Source organism: Notolepis coatsorum (assembly GCF_963971535.1).
Source record: "Notolepis coatsorum genome assembly, chromosome: 14".
NCBI lineage: Eukaryota > Metazoa > Chordata > Actinopteri > Aulopiformes > Paralepididae > Notolepis > Notolepis coatsorum.
This window is the reverse complement of record NC_140178.1, coordinates 84,403,571-84,429,949: the sequence shown is the minus strand read 5'-3', so window position 1 is coordinate 84,429,949 and position 26,379 is coordinate 84,403,571. Positions and strand designations below refer to the sequence as shown.

Below are 26,379 nucleotides of genomic sequence, written 5' to 3'. Positions count from 1 at the left end.
ACAAGAACAAAAAATTGTCAAATTTCCTCAATGACACATTTTTAACCATCATGTCACTAATCCGGTCACACGGTTTGGCCTACCAACTCTTCTTTATACAAGTTTTAAAACTGGTCCCTAGATGCCATACAAGTATAATAAGAATTAAGTTAACTGCTTTAGGAGAAGGAACGTGGTCAGGTCACTCAAAATGACTGCAACAGGATATGAGGGACAGCACATTTAAAGGAACACGCCAACATTATGGGAAATGCATTAGGCCTCTCCCAAATTAAGACAAGATAAGATACAAATTCTGTTCAGTAGAAAGCTATCCAGCTGCAAGCTAGCCTAGTTTAGCACAAATTAATGGAAGCGCATAGAGCAGCTAGCTGTTGGCCAAGAACACCTCTCCTGGAGTTTTAAGCTAGCGGATTCGTATCCGCTTCCATTCATTTGTGTCAAGATAGGCTAGCTTGCAGATATAGCTTTCTACTGAAAGCACATAAGAAATTGGTATCCATCCATCAGTCTTCGAAAAGACAGTAAGCGCATTTTCCATAATGTTGGCGTGTTCCATGAAATTGTCATCATGCTCAGGCAAGCCAGAGTAGTTTGTGAGGTTAAATTACTTAAAACTTCACATGCCATCATAAGACATTTGTCAAGTTTGGTGGAAATCAGAACAAAGCATTAACAAGTACTGTAACATCACTTCCTGATTAACATTTCCATTGCATCTGGTGGCCATATGGCTTCTCAATGAACGTTAACCAAATAATACATTTAAACACATTGGCCCTGAAATTCAACACTGGTTTTATGATTAAACACAAGACGTTTTATGGAACAACTTAGTATGGCAAAAAAAAAAAAACGACATGGTGGAAAATCCAATATGGTGGACTTCATACAGGTAGGTATGTATGGCAACTTGTCAACAATGAGCCACATCTGCACGCATCATTTCCGTGACTGTACGATTAATGGGGCATGAAATTCGCTCATCTGAAGATTTTGCCTGATGAGGGTGCTGGAGGAAAGGTCATTGGGTCAACAAAGTCAATTGGCTTCTTCCTTCCTAGGGGTCATGCATGTTCACAGCAAATTTATAAAGATTGTAATGAAAAGTATTCCAGTCGTCAATCACGTGGATCTGTGTTGGCGGTTGGGGTGAATCCAGGATATCCTGATACCTCGTTTTGGTTAAGAAATAAAAAAGTAGTTTCCATTTGTGCACAAGAAATGTAATGCTGGTGGACCTTTGTTGACACCTTCGCAGTCTGAAAGGTCCTTCATAAAGGATCTGGACAATTGTGGAATAGCAGCCAACTCTTATAATGGGACCTAAGGGGCAGTTCACCCAAAATATTAATAAAAATAAATTGTTCTACATCCATCCATTCAGATAATCTCCAAGTTAATTGCCTTGTTTTGAACAAGGCTGTCAACTCCAATACAATGGGGCTGAGGCACCTGGTCTGTAGTCTTTGGAGAAATAACAAGTTACTCAAGAGCACCACAAACCGGGTGCCATTCAGCTCTATTGTATCGGAGTGACTGCAGACATCTCTACAACGAAGATATGTCCAAAACTCTGGATGGATAGATGGCACTCTGGGTAAGAAGATTACGCTGCCCAACTATGACTGAATACAACACTAACTTAGATAAATAAAGTTTGAAAACATTGCTCCTCTGAAAACTTAAAACGAGAGCAGTGTGATTTTTCGTTAATCAAATCCCCTATCTTAAAGCAAGAAGACATCCAGTTAAAATATTACAGAATTCTATGTGCAAAACACCACAAAATGTTTCCCCAATTTAATATTTTATTGTCATAGTAGTTTTCTTTAATAACATGTGAAGGCGCTCAAGCACACTGCCAGAACACCGTATGAGACGAGAAACCAAGCGTAAAAGCAATGGGAGACATGTACAACCAAGATATTAACATTTTGGTTTCTGGTTCAATTCTCTCACAACATTTTCTTTTTCCACATATCTTTTTATTTTCTCTTGGTAAATAATTTTTTTGTATTCCAAGCGAATCCTGGTCCACATCTGGTTACAGATATAACTGCTGCCATTTTTCATTTTCATCGATGGAAGCAAGAAAAATATTCAAAATAAAAACAAAGGAAAATAAAAAGTAAACAAAAAAATAAAAATAAGAAATAAACAATTGGAAGAGAATTTTTTTTTTTTTTAATATAATCATGAGCAGACCAGAGTAGGTAGGCAGGGATACGGGCGAGGGGTGGGGGCCTAACCCAGAAATGGCATAGCTGAGCTCTCAATATGAGAAAGCTGACTCCTTGTGGACTTGATCTTGGTTTTTCATTTGCTTAAAAACAGGTTTCTATTTCACAGAAGTTTATTTTAAGCTGATCTTCGGCAGGCAGAGGGGGGAGAGAGGCGTGAGAGGGAGGTCGCCATCACCACTGGCCCAACAGTGTCGTTGGCGGGGTCACGACGAAGCTCCGCCCCCCCGTGCACCGTCTCGCCGGATTGCTGCCCGGGGGAAACTCCCATGCTGCCGCCTCTTCAGTCCCGCTCGGCGACGAGCTTCAACACTTTACCGATGGCAATGGTCTTACCTGGGGAGTCAGACACATACACAGAGTCAATCAAAAGCTATTACACGTTTTATGTAGAGGCATTTTCAGTCACTAGGTAACGATGATCATCGTTTCCACTGAGCATCCGGTCTGCAACATAAACATTTAGCCGATGCTTAGACTTCTGATGAAGATTTTACATGAACGGCAAGATATTATAGTTTTACGGTTACATTTTATCACAACTTTTTAACACTAGAAAAGCCCAACTCTCTACACTTCATAACACGAGTAACGTTGTTATTCAGTCATGATGTTAGCTTGCAGGGGTGCCAGAATAACTCATCTTTCATTATGAAATCCCAAATCAGATAGGGATATCAAAACTAGTTAATGTTACATCCGACGTTATATTGTATGGACTGATTACCACCTGTCGCAATTCTGGCCATAAGAATTGTATATAATGTACATTACATTAATATTGTTTTGCAATCGCCATGGTTGAACGTAGACACCCAAATGATCAGATAGGCATCCATTTATCACCATGATTTGCTAGCTAACATTAGGTAGTTAGTGTGTATAATAAACGTCACGTCACACCCACTGCTGGGCACATTGCTTACGGTATGTTCCAATTGTTGTTATGTGAAATAAATGCAATTTATTAGTGAAAGGAAGCCCATGATCTACCTCAGAGGCACCAGTTCTGCACTAGGTCATTTAGAGTCACAGAGACACCTCATCTACCTCGGAGGCACCAGTTCTGCACTAGGTCATTTAGAGTCACAGACACCTCATCTACCCCCGAGGCACCAGTTCTGCACTAGGTCATTTAGAGTCACAGAGACACCTCATCTACCTCGGAGGCACCAGTTCTGCACTAGGTCATTTAGAGTCACAGACACCTCATCTACCTCAGAGGCACCAGTTCTGCACTAGGTCATTTAGAGTCACAGAGACACCTCATCTACCTCGGAGGCACCAGTTCTGCACTAGGTCATTTAGAGTCACAGAGACACCTCATCTACCTCGGAGGCACCAGTTCTGCACTAGGTCATTTAGAGTCACAGACACCTCATCTACCCCCGAGGCACCAGTTCTGCACTAGGTCATTTAGAGTCAGAGACACCTCATCTACCTCGGAGGCACCAGTTCTGCACTAGGTCATTTAGAGTCACAGACACCTCATCTACCTCGGAGGTACCAGTTCTGCACTAGGTAATTTAGAGTCAGAGACACCTCATCTACCTCGGAGGTACCAGTTCTGCACTAGGTCATTTAGAGTCACAGACACCTCATCTACCTCGGAGGCACCAGTTCTGCACTAGGTCATTTAGAGTCACAGAGGCACCTCATCTACCTCGGAGGCACCAGCTCTGCAATAGGTCATTTAGAGTCTCAGAGGCAACTTGTCCACAAGACTGGACTATTGCAACACCCTCTATTCTGGTGTGGCAGACAAAAACATCAACCACCTTCAACTCGTCCAGAAAGCAGCATCCAGGCTCGTGTCAGGCACCAAGATGAAGGACCACATCTCCCCAGTCCTTGCATCCCTACACTGTTCTGGATGAGAGTACACAAAACATCCCTAGTCTGTTCTCTGTCTGCTTGGTTTCTCTGCAATCAGGACCATGGAGAGATCCCTGCATGGTGCACATAACACCGTACAGGAATTCTTTTGAAAACGGAGGGGTGAGAAATGCCCTTCCAGACAGTAGAAAAGCCATAATTCTGAGCTATACTTCAGGAATAAAAAGACATGTGAATCTAGGATCTATTTGTATTTATAATTATTATTGTTAATTATGTGACTGTTAGAATGGCTTCACTACTTTGTGTGGTAAGGGGGGGGAAATCAATACCGCAGGAGCTCTAGTGTATATATCTTATATCTTATGAGCACACCCAGGCTCTACCCAAGAGCCATATATTACCAGATTTTGGGCAGGTTGGTTAGTATGGATGCCATGTGAGTCATAAGCCACTGACACTTTTTTATATAAACCTTGCTGTCCAAACTCTGGTAATAAACAGCAGAGAGAGAAGGTGCCGGAAAATAGTGCGTTGGTGCCCTCTTGAGGCAGAGGGATGCAACAATAATATCAAATGAAATACCTATTATACCTATAAAATGAAAAGGGTAATTATTTTTGCCATTATGGATTATAAATGAACAATAAAAATGTCCCCACTCAGGGTTCCTGCCGGTTTCCTTTCAAGACTTTTTTTTATAAAACCACTGAATTGAATACCCATTTCACAGCTATTGATTATTAGGCTGTTAACGTACTGCTTACTTTCAAAATCATATTTAAGACCAAAAATTCTGATCCTCAAATGTAAGACGACCCTGCGGGAAGCTTGCCACTTGTCAAATGGTTTGACCAATTTCCCCTGACATTCAAATACTTTGATATCTAATTTTCCATCACCATCTAATTGTCATGACTTTTCCAGGACTACGCGGAGACTCCAGGAGACTACAAGCTTTCCCACACCCCAAACTGTTAAGTCCCCCCCCGTTGTTCTACCACCTCCCGTCTCTTTAGTCCAGCCCTCTGCCCCATCTACCTTCGTCCCGTAGGGTGAACCGTCCCATCTGGGGGAATTCTTTGAAGGTCTCAAGGCAGATGGTCCCTGCGGTGCGCAGACGGGCGATGCACACCTGGTCCTGCTTCACAAAACGTGGTCGCGTCTTGCTCTTCTCTCCCGTCTTCTTGTCTACCAGACAGATTAAGGCCTAGGATACGAGGAGCAGGTAGGTCAATGTCAGCTAAACCATACAGATGAGAATACAGAGGGACATGAATCCAACATGGAAGACTGACTGCAGGCAGGCAGCTCCTGTGAATAGAATAGGCCATTTGTATTAAAAGATAGACGTAAAAAAATTCATTTGTACTAGAAAATGAAATATAATTAAGCAAAATATTAATGATAGTCATACATTGGCCATATCACCCAGCCCCAACTGTGATGCATATACGTTCATGCTGATTGAATGCAAATCAGATCATGTCACATGAAGTTGCATGTGAATGAGGACTTCTGTGAGGAATGGCACAGCGCTGCACAGGCCTAGTACTGTATGTACTGAGATCTATGTGCTATAGCACTTAGGTTTGATCATTACCTTTGTTTAAAGGATAACTCCACTTTTTTTTTTTAAATTAGCTTATTTAACATCTTCCCTGGAGTTAGACAAGAAGATGCATACCTTTTTTGTCTCTGTGCGTGCATTTTAGCTTTGGGAATAGACGCTCCGTTAGCATAGCTTAGCTTCATCACTGGAAGTGAGGCAGTAGCCTTACAGTGCCTTACAGTGTATTGCAAGGTCTGACATTGACCAAACTTGATATGCATGACCTTGGTGGGCTCTAGGTCAACTCCTGAAAAGGGGGTCAATGTCAGACTTTGCAATCAAAAGTTAGGGGGCTAATAACCCTTGCCATAATTTCAGTGCGCCCCTAACTTTTGATTGCAAGGTCTGACATTGACCCCCTTTTCAGGAGTTGACCTAGAGCCCACCAAGGTCATGCATATCAAGTTTGGTCAATGTCAGACCTTGCAATACACTGTAAGGCACTGTAAGGCTACTGTCCTGCCTCACTTCCAGTGATGAAGCTAAGCTATGCTAACGGAGCGTCTATTCCCAAAGCTAAAATGCACGCACAGAGACAAAAAAGGTATGCATCTTCTTGTCTAACTCCAGGGAAGATGTTAAATAAGCTAATTTAAAAAAAAAGTGGAGTTATCCTTTAATTCATCTCGTTTCACAGACAGAAAAACTGTGCCAAAGATTTTTCGTATTGAGCTAGACAAATGTGAGGTAGACGATAGCCTTGGGTTACTATAACTTAAGGTGCTATAGATCAGTGGTTCCCAAAGTCGGGGTCGCGACCCAAAGGTGGGCCGCGAGCAGCGGCGGGAGGGCCGCGAGATGATTTATAAAAAAAAAAATAAAAAAAATTGTCAGGCCACTGAACTTAGAAACAGGCCAGGACAGTGTTTCTAGTTGTATTCTAAAATTCTATTCTATTCTAAAATGTGACTATATGGTTTTATATTAACTTAATAAATAAACAAAAAATGAAAAATCTACTTATTTCAACAAACATTTCAAACTAAATAACAGATTATGCACATAAAACGCTGAAAACAACCGAAGCAACAATAGTATTTTAATGAGGCTATTATTATTATCATTATTATTTTGCAACAAGTTAGCCCTCTCATAAATAGCACATATAAATGAATAACTAACTTGAACTAACTTAATAGGATTGAAGTGATATTTGGCTTAAAAAATCAGTCGCATGGCAAAAAAAAAAAAAAAAAAAGCCTGACGATGTGCATTCTCTCCGACGCCTTATTTTCTGGGTCCCGGCCTGAAAGGTTTGGGAACCCCTGCTATAGATAATACTAAGCCACTAGATGGCCCACTTGACTAGACCAGTGGTTCCCAAAGTCGGGGTCGCGACCCAAAGGTGGGCCGCAAGCAGCCACGGATGGGCCGCGAGATGATTTAAAAAAATAAATAAAAAAAAAATAAAAAAATAACTTTTTCTTTTTTATTTTTTTTTATTTTTTATTTTTTTTGTCATGTCACTGAACTTAGAAGTAGGCCAGGACAGTGTTTCTAGTTGTATTCTAAAATTCTATTCTATTGTATTCTAAAATGTGACTATATGGTTTTATATTAACTTAATAAATAAACAAAAACGAAAAATCTACTTATTTCAACGAACATTTCAAACTAAATAACAGATTATGCACATAAAACGCTGAAAACAACCGAAGCAACAATAGTATTTTAATGAGGCTATTATTATTATTATCATTATTATTTTGCAACAAGTTAGCCCTCTCATAAATAGCACATATAAATGAATAACTAACTTGAACTAACTTAATAGGATTGAAGTGATATTTGGCTAAAAAAATCGGTCGCCTAAAAAAAAAAAAAAAAAAAAGCCAGACGATGTGCATTGGGCCGCGGCTCTCTGACGCCTTATTTTCTGGGCCCCGGCCTGAAAAGTTTGGGAACCCCTGGACTAGACCACCAGCATGTTTATCCAATCAGGTGTATTCCACGTGGGGAAATGGGAAGTAGGGAGGGAATACATAACATTAATAACATACATTTTGGAACCGCCAAAATCAATAATTTCTTTGGGGGAGAAGTAATATGTATTGGTATTACTGTGATTCAATAAGAGGAGGGCTTGGTTTTGAGTGTGGCAGTATGAAACCAACAGACATCACTAAACTTGAAAAAAATCCAGAAACGGACTTACTTTGTAGGAAGTTTGACTCATGAGTTCAGAATCTGAACTAGGCTTCAGTAGCTTAAAAACAGACAATGTGCCTCTAGAGGTTACATTAACCTCAGATCTTCAAATATGGTCTAGGGATTGGCCACGTTATTCCACTATTAGACTATGCAAAAAAGGATGTAGGTATTAAGACTATGTTTTGTTTGCGTAAACCAGTCCTGCATCAGTCAGGGTACGTGTGGATGCCTCACAAAAAACATGGCTAGTGGGTGGGGGCATAAAAAAAAAAGGCCTTTGTTTAGTCATATGCATATACGTTTCTACAGGACATAAGGCGGCTACGTGGCGTAGTGGGCAAGGCGCTCGCCACGAAATCTGGAGACGCTGGGCTTGCCTGTTCGAGCCCAGCGCTCCACATTTGCTTTCAGTTTAGCTGGTCGTCCGTACTAATACACATTGGCCGTATTAGGGGGTGGGAAACTGATGGGTGGGGATCGGGCGTTGTGGACAGCGACTCCTACAGGTCGGTTGGTGCGCCTGCACAGTAGAATCAGGAAGTGTCGGGGGCAGCGTGAGCCTCCCACGCGTTACTCCTCGCCACTGAGAGATCGAGCTGCGCAGGTGAAAAGATGCGACTGCTGTTACCTCAAGTACCGGAGGGGACTTGTGCTATGTATGACTTAGTCCACATTGCAGCCGGCTTGTGGGAGGCAAGAAACAGCGTTTGTGACAGGGGAGGGTTGAATTGGATGATACGAAATTGGGATGGGAGAAAATATAAAAAGAAAAAAAGAAAAATCTACAGGACATAACGGTCTCGCTCCCTCCCCTTTTCTTGGCGTGTGCTTAGTGCTCGTTCTGCGTTGGCATAGCCCTGTGCCGCTGTGCCCCTCCCCCTCCACTGTTTGATGGACAAGAATAGAACTTTTAATTGCCGGGCGGCTGGGTGGCGTAGCGGAGATTGCGCTCGTCACCAATGCAAGAGACTCCGGTCTCGACTCCCTGAGTCGGCATTGCCTGCGGCTTGGGCCAGTCGTCATACTATCTCAATTGGCAGAGGTAGCGGGTGGAAAGTCGATGGGATTGGACGTTGTGGACAGCGACTCCTACAGGTCGGTTGGGTGACGCATGTACAGCAGAGACAGGAAGTATCGGGGGCAGCGTGAGCCTCCCACGCGTTACTCCTCGCCACTGAGAGTCCGCGCTGTCTGGTGAAAAGATGCGACAGGCTGCCTCCTCGTGTACCGGAGGGGACACATGATGCAAGGCTTCTATCCTCACTACAGTCGACCAGTGGGAGGCATAGTCTAGCAACGTTCAAGACAGGGGAGGGGAGAATTGAAGGAGAGAATTGGCGATACGAAATTGGGATAATATTTTTTTTTTTAGAAAAAGTAGATACAAAAAATTAATAAAAAATGTATTGCCACACAACCCAGGCCAGTGGCAGGGGAGGAAATTAGGCCACTTTACTCGCCAAATGAGAGTATTTTTTTATGTTTGGCGAGTAATTCATGAAGAGCACTCGCCAGTCTGGCGAGTACTAGTAATTACAAAACAAAAAAATCTGCTGATTCGCTCACTGGCACAAGCCGAACTCTGACTCCCCCCTTGATTCCTCCCATTTGCGCCTCAATCCAACCATAACCAATGAACATCATCGTTGTACAGATGCGCTCTAAGCTCCTCCAATGAACACTCATTTTCTAGAAGATGCCGCCCATCTAGGGGAAGTGGACAGATCACTGCGAGCGGACCTACAGACTCCTGCCACCGGCTTGACAACGCAGGCCTGTACGCTGCGACGAGATCGTCGCAAATTGCCCCCTAATTTGGCCGGTGCGAATGAAAAATTATATCTACTCGCAAGCTTGCGAATAGTGATTTCACCCCTTCATTCGCATTTCACTACACTAACATTAGCCTACAACCAGGGCTGTACAGGCGACATAATGTTGCGGTTGTAATTTCATTAGACAGACCAGCGCGGACATTTAATAACATGCAATTTAATTGACACGAGCAATGGGCTAACGTTAGCTGGTGGTCCCGAGTGAAGCAGGGACGGCGGAGCTATAGGCTAACGTTAGCTGGTGGTCCCGAGTGAAGCAGGGACGGTGGAAAAGTGAGGAAAGGGGGTGGGTTATATTGACAAGTGACAACGCTTGACAACAGAAGTTTAAACATAACTTCATATTTATTAGTTATTCGTTTCTGTATATCATCCACTTTCCATCTCCGTGTTAGACTCTTCCTGTTTACATTCGAGTGTGACGTCATCACCTACGGCAGCTTAGACGATCAAAACGCGAACCTAGAACAAAACCCGGGGGGGGGGGGGGGGGGGGGGCTGGCTCTCTTGTGCGTTCTCGCCCCCTCTCTCTCTCTCGCTCTCTCTCTACATTCAATGATTTAAAGTAGCCAAACGTTACAGACAGTATAAATACTAACTGGATAGTTGATGATAAACATTTAATTTCATTATCTGAAATATTCTAAAATCATTAAGTCTGCTATAAGCCATTATCCCTTTGTGTGTAATTATTATTTTCTCACAGTAGTATATATATATATATATATATATATATGTGTGTGTGTGTGTGTTTGGCTAAAGTGGATAGAAAACACAGTACTGTGCAAAAAAAGGGCACCCAAGAGTTTTTATATAAATAGTCTTAGATGTAAATAATTTTTTTTATTAGTGTGTCAGTAGACTACTCTTAGTACATTTTTATTAAATTATTTTTTAAAGCATCTTCATGGTTTAATAATGCAAACATATGTTGCAGGGACTTATTATAATCATCATATTGGCGTGACTGTATGCATCAAAGGGTTAAATCAAGCATTTTAAGTGCTTTAGGAAATGTCAAAATATTGCGATATATATTGTGTATCGTGATATGGCCAAAAAATATCGCAATATCATTTAGAGGCCATATCGCCCAGCCCTACTATAATGGTAAAATAGTTATTTAAAAATGTGCCCCTAAAAAATATTCTTTGCCCCTAAATTTCTCATTTAGGGGCAAGTGTGCCCCTAGTGAAAAAGCTTAGCGTACAGCCCTGCAACGTAGACAAACTTAGACAAAAACACATCAGTGGATGAAAATAATTGCATGTAGAGTCGTCGCTTTCGGATATCAGTGCGGTCTGACATGGGGGCGAACAACAGCATGCGACGCGTCTCCTTCGAGTCGGATGAGAATGACAAGTCAACCAGCATTAGCCGGCTAGCTACCTAGCATGTAACAAGCTACCATAACGCGCATTCAACATAGTGGACTATACTGAGCGGCTTTGCTTAAATGCAGCCGAGTGACATTTTATTATTACCGGGTTTCCCCCCCATATCACCACTCAATCAATCAATCAATCAATCGCCCATATGCCCTTCACAACGGTGATGTTGTCATACTTGGCATTCAGAATACACCTGCTGAACCCCTAGCATTGTCGATTCGGTTCCAATGTATTGTCATCTTACAGCACAAGTACAGTACAACCAGAATACATTTGGCATACAACCAGAGTGCAAATGTAACAAGTCAAGTTGTTTTATTTAGCTATTACATTACAGTGAAATGCTTGGTTCTTTCACTGCCCAACTCAGTCCAACCTAGACCAGTCCAACCTAGTCCAGTCCAGCCCAGCATCGTTCACTGCCTAGTTCAGCCCAACCCAGTCCAGAATAGTTCCCTCTTTCATGTTAATATGTGATATCCTAATATTTTGAAGAGTAGAGACAGTGTGATTAATACATGTTGTATGCTAATATTGGGAAGAGTAGAGACTGTTATTAATGTTTTATGCTAATAAATATTTTAAAGAGTAGAGACAGTGTGATTTTTACTATGATTGAAAATCAATTTAGACAAAGACATACAAAGAAGTAATTATCACAATTAGCGATTTTTTTTGGCTGGTAAAAAATCAGTTTGTCTGGTAAAAAAAATCAGATACTCGCCAGTTGGCTGGTAAGCCAAAAAGTTAGTTTCCTCCCCTGCCAGTGGTATTTGATGTCGGTACATGTTAAAGACACAGCATCATAGTTACATAGACCAAATAGATACAAAAGGAATATGCACTCGGTCCATATCGACACATCGTAGATAAAGTGCATCGACCACATTGCACCTAATAGACATAGTGCAACAAACAGCAACCAGTTAATGAGTCCCTTGACAAGAGACAGACCGGCCACAACACACACAAAACGACATACAGTAGTAGAGCAACATGCAATCCGATTCCTTATACCGGTAAGTAGATAGTTAACGGGATGGAGTTGAGTGATCGTATTGCTGTGGGAAATAAGCTATTTTTAAAGCCGAGTGTGGCAAGATATAACTTGTTGTGATGACTGCAGATCGACAACAGGTTTCTGTGGTGCAGCCTTGCTTGCTAACATAAGAAGAATATTCATTGGAATATTGATGGTGATTTGTTTCCACCTCTCATGAGCTCCTGGAGAGGTTTCACATGAAGATACACAGGTTTACTTGACCTCGCAAAGGTAAATTAGCTGTGTGCTTTCTTGTCTAGCACTCATGTCATTTCTCTGGGAGGCTGTGGGCTAATGTTCCAGTGCTAAATGCAGTGTGATGTAGGAGACTTGGCTAGGGTTGGCAGTGTTATTTTGTTTTGCTAACATTTTATTAACCTTCACCTGCTGAGTGATAGGAAAGCATTGAACAGGAGTGGGTCTGGTGGGACTCCAGTCAGGTCAGCAGATAGTAGATACATGTGCATCCAGAGACCATCTTCTATTTTTTCTTCTTTTTTGTCAAATGCCACAATGGATCATTGCATTTCATGAGTTGTTGAATATTGCTCCTTTGTTTTGATAAAACAATGTGTGGGCTTTCATAATCAATGTCTTATTGTATGTAAATGTTATTGAGAAATTAAAAACATGAACATAGTTAAACTTCAGCGCATTATCCTGCACAACTTTGAAGCTGATTTTCTCAAAGACGTTTTGACGACACTCTATACAGCTGCAGTTGGCAACTTTAGAGAAATTAGCAAGAGTGGGTTTACCTGCCCAGCAAAAATAGAGCAAGCTCAGCATTACTTCCCAAGCACGCACAACAGCGGTTTTCCAGACTCCCAGAGGCATCAGCAGCTTTAAGCTCAATTAAAAATAAATATTTCCCAGCCTCAAGGTATCACCTAGAGACTACAAGGAATCTGCAGATAAGACACCAACCAACTAGCTTACCGCAAAAGGAGGCCAAATATTAATCCAACGTTGTCAGATCTTCACAGGAAAAATAGGCATGGCCACATTCAAAAGGTGTCCCTATATCAGTCTGACATATGAGCTACCAGCCACCATAATTCACATATAACCGGTGGGGCGGGGTCCATAACAATCGACCACCAGCATAAATCTCAAAATGTGACCTTGACTGGCCAAGCAACACACCATAAATATGGTGAATTTGAATGCAGTGCCTGTGGCCAGTGCTAGCAGGACATTGAAGTCATTTGTTAAGTGAGCAACAAGATGTGCAATGTGTACAAAACGTTTGAGAAACGGGTTATGTAAATGCGACATCATCATCTGGCAGTTCTATAGCTAAAAGCGAGGCAAATTCAACCTGCAGTTCCATGTTCCAGAATACACTGCTTCCAAGGGGAATAGGCCACACCCCCTACTCCCTTCACACAACAGGGCTCTCTATCGGAGAAAGGCCTTACCGTAATTTGCACTTCTTCAATGCAGGTGTGAATGTGAAGTATTGCATTGTACCCCGGGCAGATGATGGACTTGTGTTCAATGATGACAATCTGAGAGAGATAGAAATCACAGGTTTACCATTAAAATGTGTATTCCTGTGTATTGTATTCTCCCCCACACCCATCCATTATTATTATTATATAAGTTTATTAATTATTTTTTTACCCAGGGATATATATATATATACCGTAATTCCTCTAATAGTAACCCCGGCTTGTATTTGTTTCAACTGTAGCGGGTACCAGGCTTGTATTAGGAGGAGGCATGTATAAGAGAGAGGCCTATATTTCTAATTTTCAAACGGATCATAATGAATAAATCAACATTTTGTGTCAGTTTGAACCCAGTAAAATGTACTGGGTTCATTTATTGAAACCAAGTACTGTATGAAATAGTAAACAGTGCAATTACAGGTGGTCACTGGTAATTTCAACGTTTTCAAAGTGAAATCAAGTAACTAGCTCAGTATGCAGCTCAGTATATTAGTAACCCGGCTTGTATTAGGAGGTCGGCTTATAATTGCTTAGCTCAAGAGCGCACCCGGCCATTAATAGAGACCCGGCTTGTAATTGAGACCCGGTTACTATTAGAGGAATTACGGTACATTTCTTTGTTTAAACATCATTATCCATAAAAAAATAAAATAAAACGGTCATAGCACAGTGTACAAAACGTTTGAGAAACGGGTTATGTAAATGCGACATCATCATCTGGCATAAGCAGAACGACAGCTGGTCCTGTTGTAGTCAGACCTGCGCAACCTGCGCCAAGAGTCACTTTATATCAACAACGGTTACACTTCCATTCATTCATTGAGTGAGTCAATATTGGTTTGGGCTAACCCACCACTCCTGCGCAATGCCAAAGTGCATTTAAACTCATATGTCAAAATGAGAAATAGTAAAAATAGAATCAATAACTCATGGTTCTGACTCATTGATTACCATGATCTTAACATTAGAATGATAGTTCCTCCTCATTCCTGACCTTGGTTAACTTGGCCTACTTTCAACCCTCTGAAACCTAATGATGAGCCGGTGGATTCTGCCACTTTGCACTCACTGATTTTATACTGGCTATACTTATTTTATTTTATACTTATCCTTTTGTCTAGCACAGTCTCTGGAGCGTAACAGAAAGAAGCATTTTGTATAAAAGTATTCTGTACTTCTGTATGACAACTAATAAAGAAACGTGTATTGTAAATGAGAGCTATTTTATTGTCGTTTATGCTGCTTGTTTCTGATTATTGTCTTGTATTTCTATTGTCTGCATTGCTTTTACCCTATTACCTAGCCCTACCCACGGAAGGGGGAGGGGTGCATTTGGGTCCCTGATTTCAAAGGTTTCAATGCTTTACATTGTATGGAGGGACAGAAATGCCAGCATTACAAATTCTCCTAAGGTTAGAAACCTTTGATTCAGTCATGAAAAGAGTGAGTGTTGCCAATGGTTTGTTCTCTTATTATTTATTATCCAGTACCTATATACACAATGTTGACTATTGTTGTACAGTATCCATCCTATACCATCTACTTTTGTAATAATACCTTACAAATGACAATTTAAAGTCATTCTCTCCACCCCAATGCCCTGAGGGGGGAGCATGCTGACCTGGGTACTGTATGGATATGAGTCTACTGCCCTGAAGGGGGAATATGCTAAACTGGGTACTGTATGGATCTACTGCCCTGAAGGGGGAATATGCCGACCTGGGTACTGTATGGATATGGGTCTACTGCCCTGAAGGGGGAATATGCTGACCTGGGTACTGTATGGATCTACTGCCCTGAAGGGGGAATATGCCGACCTGGGTACTGTATGGATACGAGTCTACTGCTCCACCTGCCGGCCAAATCCTCCCCCCTGACCGACCTCTCCATCACAGTCGAGAATGCAGCTGTGACCGCGTCCCCGACCGCCAAGAACCTTGGTGTTGTCCTCGACGACCAGTTGAACTTCTCTGCTCACATCGCAGCGACAACCAGAACCTGCAGATTCCTCCTGAGCAACGTCAGAAGGATACGCCCCTTCCTGACAAAAGAAGCCACCCAACTCCTCATCCAATCAACAGTCATCTCCCGCCTCGACTACTGCAACGCACTGCTAGCTGGCCTCCCGGTCACTGCCACCAAGCCTCTTCAACTCATTCAAAACGCAGCGGCCCGCCTGATATCAAACCTACCGAAGTCGGCCCATGTCACCCCACTTCTTAGGGACCTGCACTGGCTCCCCATTGCTGCACGTATCCGCTTCAAGGCCCTCGACCTAGCATACCGTGCAGCAAAGGGAACCGCTCCTGCCTACCTCCGGTCAATGGTCTCTAACTACACACCCTCAAGACCCCTACGCTCTGCATCTTCTGGCCGCCTCAGACCTACTCCTATCCAAGCTCCCGGAGGGTCATCAAAGAGAAGCCGCCTATTCTCAGTCCTTGCCCCACAATGGTGGAATGAACTACCCATCCCAGTTAGGACAGCCGAATCCCGTCCAATCTTTCGCCGTCGACTAAAGACTCACTTCTTCAACCATTATCTGAAATGATTAAAAAAAAAAAAAAAAAAAAAAAATCTAACCTGTCATGCACTTGTCCTAATAAACTAACCTACACTGTAACACGCAACACTTGATGAACATTGTTACTCAGCTGATAGAGTTGTACCCTTCTTGCTGTCTTGTCGTACAGAACTTGTAAGTCGCTTTGGATAAAAGCGTCAGCTAAATGACTAAATGTAAATGTAAAATGTACTGCCCTGAAGGGGGAATATGCTGAACTGGGTACTGTATGGATTTGAGTCTACTGCCCTGAAGGGGAAATATGCTGAACTGGGTACTGTATGGATTTGAGTCTACTGCCCTGAAGGGGGAATATGCTAACCTGGGTACTGTATGGATCTACTGCCCTGAAGGGGGAATATGCCGACCTGGGTACTGTATGGATATGGGTCTACTGCCCTGAAGGGGGAATATACTGACCTGGGTACTGTATGGATTCAAGTCTACTGCCCTGAAGGGGGAATATGCTGACCTGAGCATCGAAGGTGCGTCCGGAATGACAGAGGTTCTCGCTGTTGCACAGGATGAAGCCTGGCAGGATCTCCTCCTCCTCTATGCCCTTCAGCCGCAGCTTCAGGTTCTCCCCAGGGCCCGCGTCCTCCGTCTCCACGTCGTCCGATAGCAGGCTTAGCACCTCCACCACGTGCTGCAGGGGCAGAGAAGAGAGAAGATCGGGAGAATTAGGTAGATGTGTATGTTTGTAAACCTAAAACTTTTAAATAATTTACATTTAACTCTGGCAGCCAAGGGACATCAGATAGTGTCAACATGAGTGTTACACTCTTGAGTGCATATAGACATATTAGCATGATAGGTAATGAGTATAGTAGATTAATTAGTAGCAAAGTGCACAATAGTACATTTTAGATAATATTTGAAGAGGTATGTTTTTAGTCGACGGCAAAAAATGGTCTGAGTTTCAGCTGTTCCGACTGTGGTGGGAAGTTTGTTCCACAATTATGGAGCGAGAACAGAAGACCCCCCCCCCCCCCCCCCCCCCGCCCCCCAGGAGCTCGAATAGGAGTTGTAATACAACAAGCTAACCTAGGCTAAGCAGCTTGAAAGCTTTCTTCATGAAGTTACATGCTTGCAGAGGGGATCGCTTGGAACAGAAAACAGAATACCAGAGAGGGTAACACCTAAATGCTCACCTTGAACTGTACCTCAACAGAAAATGCCCTAATACAAGCTTTGTTTTAGTTTAGCCATTGACATTTTGCGATGCTTTAATAAGCTTGGTTGATGATTAAGATGGTACCCAGATGGTGACACTACACTGGAAAAGGCAACTTTTTAAGCACGGTTGTCAATCTCTTTAAAGACTGAGTGGATAACTTCCATTATCTACATTCCTCATGTTCCTGACATGTTAGCATTGTTTTTTTTTGGCTAAGATCTAAATAGATAAATGAATGCGTGTTAAAAACTGGTGGCTACCAAATCATGCAATATATAAAAGATTTGATGAGCTGTAAACTGATCTATTTTGGGGGAAACCCTCAGATCCCATGACTTCACCAGAGAACTCATCTCTGTATAAGTCCTCTCGAAAATGCAATGACCAATGGGAACAATGCCCTTTGCCAATTAATTCCTAGCTAAGATTAGCCCTGGCTTCAGTAGCACCACACCCATAGTAGTGGCTGCTGGCTGGCAGAGGCCTGTGAAATCTTACCCTGTTGGGCATCATGACCAACTGCTGTGCTTTGCCGATGGAGCCCGACTCCAATTTGCCCAGGACAACGGTGCCCATATCCTGATGGAGAGAGAGATGGAGGAGGGGATATATAATATATTGATTACAAATACAAAACAGTAACTACATCCACCTGGAGACTAGAAGATTCACCACACCGACGTAGCCTATTATTAACAACTATAATTCACCTGGAAACTAGAAGATTCACCACACTGATGTAGCCTATTATTAACAACTATAATTCACCTGGAAACTAGAAGATTCACCACACTGATGTAGCCTATTATTAACTATAATTCACCTGGAAACTAGAAGATTCACCACACTGATGTAGCCAGATTAATATCTGTGATTCACCTAGAGACTAAAAGATTCCATTGAGACTTTGTGTCCAGTACACTGATGTAGCCCATTAACAGCTGTAATTCACTACACTGACACAAACACCATGGTGGCTGATAGCAGCGGACTAGTGCTATTTCTCTCTCCATCTCTAGATGACCAATGTTACAAAATCACAACAATCCAGAATCCAAAGAGAAGATGGCGGTCCTTACCTTGTATTTGTCTACAATAGGTAATCTAATGGGTCCGTCACTCGATCTGTTGAGGTTTGGCAAACTGTCCAAATGTGAAATGAATGGTAACCCTCTGCGAACATAGGAGCAGGATATCAGGGTAGTGTTAGGAAAACCAGTAGCATCTCTTGTACATAAAAAAGGTTAACAAAACATTCACTTTGAATCTGGATGCCGAGGCTGAAGTTCAACAGTGAATAAATTATGGATGCACCGAATGGGAAATTCTTGGCCGAAACCGATACCGAAAATAGGAAACAGTTGGCCGAAAACCGAATGCCGAAAGGCCGAAAATGATTAATATATATATATAATGTTTATTTATTTTTTTCAGCTACCCGATTATGGCAAAAGACATGATTATGGCAAAACTTAACTTAAATAATATTAATAATCACTATTATGGGCCCATAAAACATTTATTCAGCACTTTTGAATGCATACATTAATTCCAGACTGACTGCTGAAAGATTGTACAATTTAAACATTTTCTCTTTGCATACAACAAAATGTGTATTAAAGTCAAGTGCATTTTCTTTTCTCTGTAGGATAACTACAACAAAGTGCATTCAGAACAAAGCCAAGGTGCTTTAAAACTGCATAACGATCTGCATAAAGACACACACACAGGACTGTTGTATTAACTACATCTCCCATGACTCTTAGCGGGGGATGACGTAGCTTACGAGAGACTGGTCAAAGAGGAATGGAAGCGAGCTAGCTTAACGCTAACGTTTAACCGCGACGGGCATATAGTAATGGAGAGGATATAAAGCATGTTAAAGACGCATTTATTGGATGCGTTGCTCGCGGAGTTTATAGAAACAGCGCAACTCCCAAGAGGAGTTAGTTATCACAGGCTGCAGAACACAGGAAGAGCCGTCAAGCTGCTCATGTTACACGTTGCACGTTTTGATTACGTCATCACAACAACACTTTAGGTTATGAACGTTACGCAACCCTGTTCTTTGACAAACACTCAATTAACCGTAATAGTGTTTCCCTTATATGCAGCTAGCAGCTGTGTTACGCCACTGCTGAAACATGAGTGCCGCTTCTCAGCAAAGCAAACTCAGCAACGTTGTATATAATTAGCCAAAAGGTGAGAACGAGTCCTGTGACTCGACTTCGTGAGTATAGCACAGTAACGTTACAGCAAACGCAATGATTTGATAGGAATATGCAAGGAGACGCATATCTGTGAAAGACAAATTTGGACAAGATCCACAAGTTTCGGTAAATTAAAAGGCTCCTCAACTCATGAACCTAAATATTGTTGTATTAGAGCTGTGAATCTTCACTGGCCTCACGATTACTGCACATGGCTACTCTTATTTCATAATACAAAGTTTACAAATGGACGTTTGGATTAAACCAAGTTGTAGTATGCAGTGATTAACAGTCTTTCCCAGCGGAACACAAGTTACTTACAAGAATACGGTAATCTTGTTATCTCCACTCTACTGCGCATATGTTGGGACATACTATTCATGTTGTCCAATTCACCGTCTGATGAATTATGCACGCGAGGTGAAGCATTTATTTATGACAATGTTATTTAGCTAGGTTAAGGAAAAACGATGATCTTGTGAGAATTAAACAAGCACAAAACTACACAGGCGCCCGGTGCTACCTGCACATGTCGTCAAAACGTCCCTGGTCACCTACCCCCACTCCAGCCAGATGTATCAAACCAGCTGCCTTTCAACAGAAGCTGGCTCCTCCTTTTATAGGTAACTAAAAGGACACATTCAGATCAGACAATGCAGGCAAAAATGGGTTTGGGAGTTCCGCAAGAAATTAGAACTCAAGTAAACTTTTGTCGGATGCAACCTCTCCCATCAGAAGACTAGGGATTTGGGGGGAGTGGCTGGGTTAAAAAAGCATGCATGCTAACGCACCACTCTGCAGCGAGGTGCCGGATTGTGGGATCTGCCCTAAGTCTTTATTTAAACTCTGAGAAAGATGAGGTTAATAGCAGGACGAGTTGCTGAGGTACTTACGTATACCAATTGCACAGATCAGGTTCAATGGGCTCCTTGAGGTTGTTTCCCATGAGGCCGGAGCAGGGCATGAAGTGGATGTCTTTCTTGGGGTTGAAGCCAACCTTCTTCAGAAATGGCACTAGTTTCTCCTTACATTCTTCGTACCTGGAGGCATCGAGAGGGATGGTGTGAAGCAATTCTACAAAATGTTACTTATGAGGCAGCAAAACCTTAAATCTCTATAAAGGTATAAGTATTAAATAAACAACACTTTTCCTGTATGAAAAAACCAGACCCCCTAGGCAGTTTTGTGAGAATGGTTTTAGTATGATCATGTTGAGACTTCATAATACATTTGACTGCAAATGCCCCTTGTTTGAATTTTAAGAATAGGATGCAAACTAGACAAATTTGCATTCAGGCAGGCTGGGTAGAATATGCAGAGGATGGCTTTAACCCTCTCAGACCCATGGGAGTCTTTGAGGTAATGTAGCATATGAAACCTAAGGTATCCATTGGTACCAACTATGTCATGCTAGCTATATTTTGGCAAGGGAAAAACTGCCATGGTCATTTCCAAAAGGATCCCTTGACCCATCAACTGAGGATAGCCAAATGAAAATGTGCTCTATGGGTAGCCACGAGTCTCCTCTTTACATACATGCCTGCTTTATGCTAATCCCATGCAGTTGGGGGCAATAACATGCAGTTAATTGCATGCAGTACAAATGTGTAAACAAAATAGTGTATGACCATTTCTACATACTGGGTAGTGGTGCACGATTGGGTGAAAGAGTGCAATTGCGATATAATAAATAAATGGTGTCATGCGTCTACTTGCTTAGTTATCAAGGAAAATGGAGATTACTGAAATGTGTATTTTTCAACTCAAACTTAACCACAGGGCAGATGGGCATGGCAAGGTGAAGTATAAGGCTAAAACAGTGGAACCTTTGCCATGGTTTCCGGCTTTTATCAAAACCTTGATGTAATTTCTAAAATTGCGGGACTTGGCAAAAATCAGAAGTTAAAAATAAATAAATACGGAGTCAATAATTTATAAATTTTTTGATGCATTTTATATTACATTATAAATAATATTTACATTCCTAAATCCTAGTGATGCACGATATATCGGCCGCCGATATAATATCGGCCGATATGGCAGTATTTTTTACACATCGGTATCGGTCCGATATCAAGATAGGGCAGATAAAAAAATATATATATTTTTTAAATTTTTTTTTCTTTTTACATGTTTTGGCCATAAAGTTTAAAAATAGTCATTTCGGAAAAAATATGTTAGAAAAGTAAAAAAAAATATCTAATAATGTTGGATAGCAGTGTTGATAAGAAGGAGCCGTTTGCCAACAAAGATGTTGTTTCATCATGCAAGTACTCATGATTACTTTCCCTAACCATTTTGTGACCGCAGCACTTGCCATGTTATGTGCGTAACATATATAATGTGCATCGCATATATACAGCTTTTTAATGGCTCGGATTTCTACATTTAGAAGTCGCGATCATTTTGTTAAAATTGCATGGCCCACCGCAAATATTGCAAAGTTTGATTGAATTTACATCAATTCATTTTCCAAAATCCCTCTTGGCTAATGGTAAATATAAGCACCATGTATTTTGCCAAGTAGTTTCTTATAGTCTGTTTATTTTACATCTGAGGTCTTGTTGTATGGTGTAACACTCGCAAACGCATCTGTAATTGTGTTGTTTTGTTTGGCTTACAGGGTGAGGCCGGCTTTCAGCTGTCTCTTTGTCTTTACTCGCCTGGGCTTCCACTCTCATGCATTCAGCATACACAATTTTTTTTTATATAATTGCACAGACTGATAGATTAATGGTGCAGCACTAATATCGGGGTCTCTAAACAGTGTTGGAATTGCATAAATTGAAATCTGAGACGCTTGAGAATTCAATGAGCCCAATTGCATTCATGTGTGATGATGTTAAGTGCCCATAGTAGCAATTTCATTGCAGTGACTTTTCTTTCTTTTTCTTTTTTTTAACTTGAACCCACTGTATTAAAAAAATACCTTTAGTTTTGTCCTATTTTGTCTGAGGATAATCACAGCCTCATGAAACTTTATGACCATTGTTTTTTTATTTACAGAAATCTCCAAATGTCAAAGATTTTTTTATACAAAATCAGCCTTTTGTGTTTCTTATGGTGTATTTTTGAGGGAGCGGTCAAAATCATTTACATTTTGCACCAAATCAGTGTACCAAATAGGCTTAAATTAATGTTCTAAGCCCTTAGACTCTAAACTTATTATAATGGGCACCTAACCAAAACACAATGTTTATTACAGATTTGTGACTAGAACAACTTGACAGTGCTGAGCTGCATGTCAATTTAAACTAATCTTCAGGTTCCCAGCTTTCAGATGATGTCACCACTTCTATGTGGCATCTACTGTTGACCTGCCATCTAAATGGATTGCTTTTATATAAATGGACTGCATTTATCCTAATTGCTTTACAACGTATGCCTCACATTCACACACAGACAGCGGAGGCAACCATGCAAGGTGCCAACCTGCTCATCAGGAGCAGTTAGGGGTCAAGTGTCAAGAACACTCCGACACGCAGCTGAGAGGAGCCGGAATCGAACCGGGAACCTTCCGATTACCAGACGACCGCTCTACCTCCTGAGCCACTGTCACCCTTAGAAGATCTCCCCCTAAAGATCCCTTGTCCCCCCCTAAAAAGACAAAAATGAGTATGTGGGTCTGAGGGTTAAATAATAAAATGAGAAATAATTGAAATTGAAAATGTGAATGATTGATTAGAAGATGTTTGTGACTGCATCTGGACATTGTGATCCATGACCCACCTCTCCAGGCTCCAGTTGACTGTGGGGTCATCCATCTTGTTCACCAGGACGATCAGGTGTTTCACCCCGGCTGTTTTGGCCAGCATGGCGTGCTCCCGCGTCTGCCCACCCTTCTCGAAGCCTGTCTCAAACTCCCCTTTCCTCGCGGAGATCACCTGCAATGGGACACATTGATGCTGTCAAATTCCTGGTCTAAAAAAGGTTCCAAATGTATGTTTCAACTGGACTTCTAGACTGACAAGAACAGCCAGAACATGGGCACAATGCAGGCCGAAACATACTCTGGGGCAAATTCACAAAGTGATTGCGCAGCTTTTTCTGACGCTATGCCGATGCAAATAGCTCTGAAACGCAGTTTGCTATTCACAAAGGAAGCGCAACAGGTGAAATGAGGTGTTAAGTGCGTTCCATCAGCATTGCGTCTCGGTGCGTCGGTGGCATTTGCGGGTATTTAAATGAGGTAATATGGGTGGAACATGTGCTAATTGCACCACGCAATTAAAGTGACACTATTTACGTCTTGAGATTTGGTGGTAACTAAGCGCATTTATAAAAGGGGTGTCATTGCCAGCGTCTCGGGTGATCATGACAGCAATAATCGTTGTCGGGTGAAGGCATCGTAATGCCAGGCGTGCTCGTGAAATATTTCGAATGAGAATATCACTTTTTGATTTAGGCAAGACCGAAATCAACCGGAGACACAGGTTGCCACCTCAAGCAACCTTGATCTACTCTATGAAATCAAGGATGATATTGAGCCAGCCACCCAGAGATCCCATGCAATCTTATTTCAGTTATTTCCATTAATTACCTAGAAATATAAAGTTTGCCAATAGGGATGCATCAGTAGTATTGGCAGTGGTGGTAGTCGTAATAGTAATCCAGTATATATTTTTTTTATTTTCTAAAAAATAAACCAATATTTTAATGTGGGTCCTATTCTCTTAACTAACTCAACATTAAATACAACTTTCTCACTGGCACAGTGCCTAACTTCAGTCTAAAGATACACAGGGTTCCCACACTTGCCTTGAAATTTTTTTCCATGCTACCTCCTGATTTTCCAGGTACCATATTGAGTGATGATCTATAGGCCCCTGAAGCTTTCCGCCCCCATCCGTGCCCCCCTCCCCTCACACACACAACCCCCTAGGACACCTGACTACTTACTTAATTTAAAAGATGTGCCAGTCAAGGCTACATTGTAAATGCTTAGAGATGTCTTATTGATCATATCAATGCATGAAATAATGCAACAAGCTGTAGATGAAAAACTATTTATTGAACTGGAACTTTGAAACACATGAGCATTGGGATTGATATATGTTCTCTCTTCCACTCCTCTCCTATCTCATCCTGTCCTCTTCTCTCCACACCTCCCCTCTTGTGTCTGCTCCTGTCTTCTCTTCCTACTCTTCTCAACTCCTCTCCACTCCCTTTTCCTGTCATCCTCTACTCTCTTCTCCTCCTCTTTCATCTTCGCCCCTCTTCTCTTCCTCCTCCCTCTTTCCTTTATTTATTAGTCTTATTAGATTATGAGTCTTACGTAGAAGGGGTAGTATGCCTACTCTTCTTTTGTAAATCAAACTAATGAACATAAAAGGGAAAACATAAGGCTGGTTCCCCTGTGGTTCATCAGTACAGCAACCCCACTAGTAAGCTTAGCTTAACAGTATAGATGTATAGAATCAGTCTAGGCATGATCAATGATTTTTCAAAAATGTCTCACCCCAAATGTTCATATTTAGTAGTATAATCTTTTTTAAGAAGAAAAACGAAAAATCACAAAATAGCTAAAAGTAGATATAAGAATGAATGTTACTAAATGTATCAAGACTAGACTATTCATGTCAACTAGTATAGAAGTAATGTCACAGCCTAATGTGAAAATGTATTGGCAGTTAGCTAGCAATGCAAGCTATCCAACACTAGCTAGTAGCTAGTTAGTTAGCAAACTGAATGTTGGCTAGCAAGATTGCGCTCCATGTCATACCTGTGTCAACCGTCCCGTTTTTCTGGGATTCTCCCGTATTTCAAACTTCTCTCCCGCCGTCCTCCTGTTAAAATATTTTCCCGTATTTCCCCCCATTTCTTTTTATTTATACAAAGTGGCTGCAATTACCCTCTGTGACGATAGGTGGCAGCAGTGTAGATTAGACCGTTAGCAGAGGATGTCAGACCGGAAGACAGTTGCCAAGAAAATGTCGGGCAAAGTGGGGTTGTTCCCGGAGAGCTCACTCTCGGGCCGTGGTTTCTCAGTGTATAATGAATGGTGCTCTCCCTCAACATGCGAGTAGGGTGAGACAACACCATTCTTTAGTCCAAATAATACCCTACTTTATACTATATTATTGTCATTTGTTTAATGTAAAGTCAGTCTTACATTGGCACTGCTTTAACGTTGCATTTACCCATAATCCATTGCTGTATTAGACCCATGTGCCAGTATAACTTTTGTAAAGTAATGAAGCGCAAATGTAAAGTTAATCAATACACAATGAAACAATATCTTTATCTATATCACATGTCAAAACTACTTTAATAAAACAAGATTTCCATTTTTCATTTCTACTCATTCATCCAAAACAAGACAGACTGTAGATGTCAAGGCTCCTGTGTTGGCTGGGAAATGCATGTATTTGAGCCTTCTATTGAGATGGCGAGTAACGTTATTATTCCTGAAGTCCACCAATCTGAAACTATACTTTTAAAGTCCATATCACCAAGTTGCCTGCATCAAATTCCAACATACCATATAGGATGCCAAGAGGGTTTTTATAAACTCATCTTAATTTTGTGCTCAATAGTTTCATTTTATTACTATTTTACACATCATACAATACAATTGTCCAGGACAACTGTTTCTATTTCCATGTAAGTGTTCACTTTTGCTCAGTTTCCATGACTTTTCCATACCTGGAAAATGAAAAAATTTATTCCATGTTTTCCAGGTACCGTGGGAACCCCGATACAGCACCATGGACAGGTCTGCTCAAAATTATTTATTTGGGGATGAAATGACAAACAAATGCAATGAAGAAAGATAGTGACAAAAACAAAGGATGCAATGCATCGTGAAAATACAAATGGTGAAAAATACTGTTAAATGGCCTGGGCTACAAAAAAAAATTTGTTA

The 26,379-nt window shown here is 41.5% G+C and overlaps 1 protein-coding gene across 1 annotated transcript in view; it reads right to left on the bottom strand.

The window, feature by feature from the left end:
- Positions 1-781: 781 nt before the first annotated feature.
- Positions 782-26,379, bottom strand: part of LOC311241214 (eukaryotic peptide chain release factor GTP-binding subunit ERF3A-like) — a 64,605-nt gene continuing 39,007 nt past the window's right edge. Inside the window, exons 7-14 of the mRNA XM_084329969.1 lie at positions 23,244-23,398; positions 20,408-20,554; positions 18,384-18,477; positions 17,803-17,883; positions 16,600-16,773; positions 13,532-13,621; positions 5,121-5,289; positions 782-2,579 (exon numbers count right to left, since the gene is read on the bottom strand). Of these exons, the coding sequence (XP_084186095.1) occupies positions 2,527-2,579; positions 5,121-5,289; positions 13,532-13,621; positions 16,600-16,773; positions 17,803-17,883; positions 18,384-18,477; positions 20,408-20,554; positions 23,244-23,398 (963 nt within the window). The 3' untranslated portion in view covers positions 782-2,526. The remainder of the gene's footprint in view (positions 2,580-5,120; positions 5,290-13,531; positions 13,622-16,599; positions 16,774-17,802; positions 17,884-18,383; positions 18,478-20,407; positions 20,555-23,243; positions 23,399-26,379) is intronic.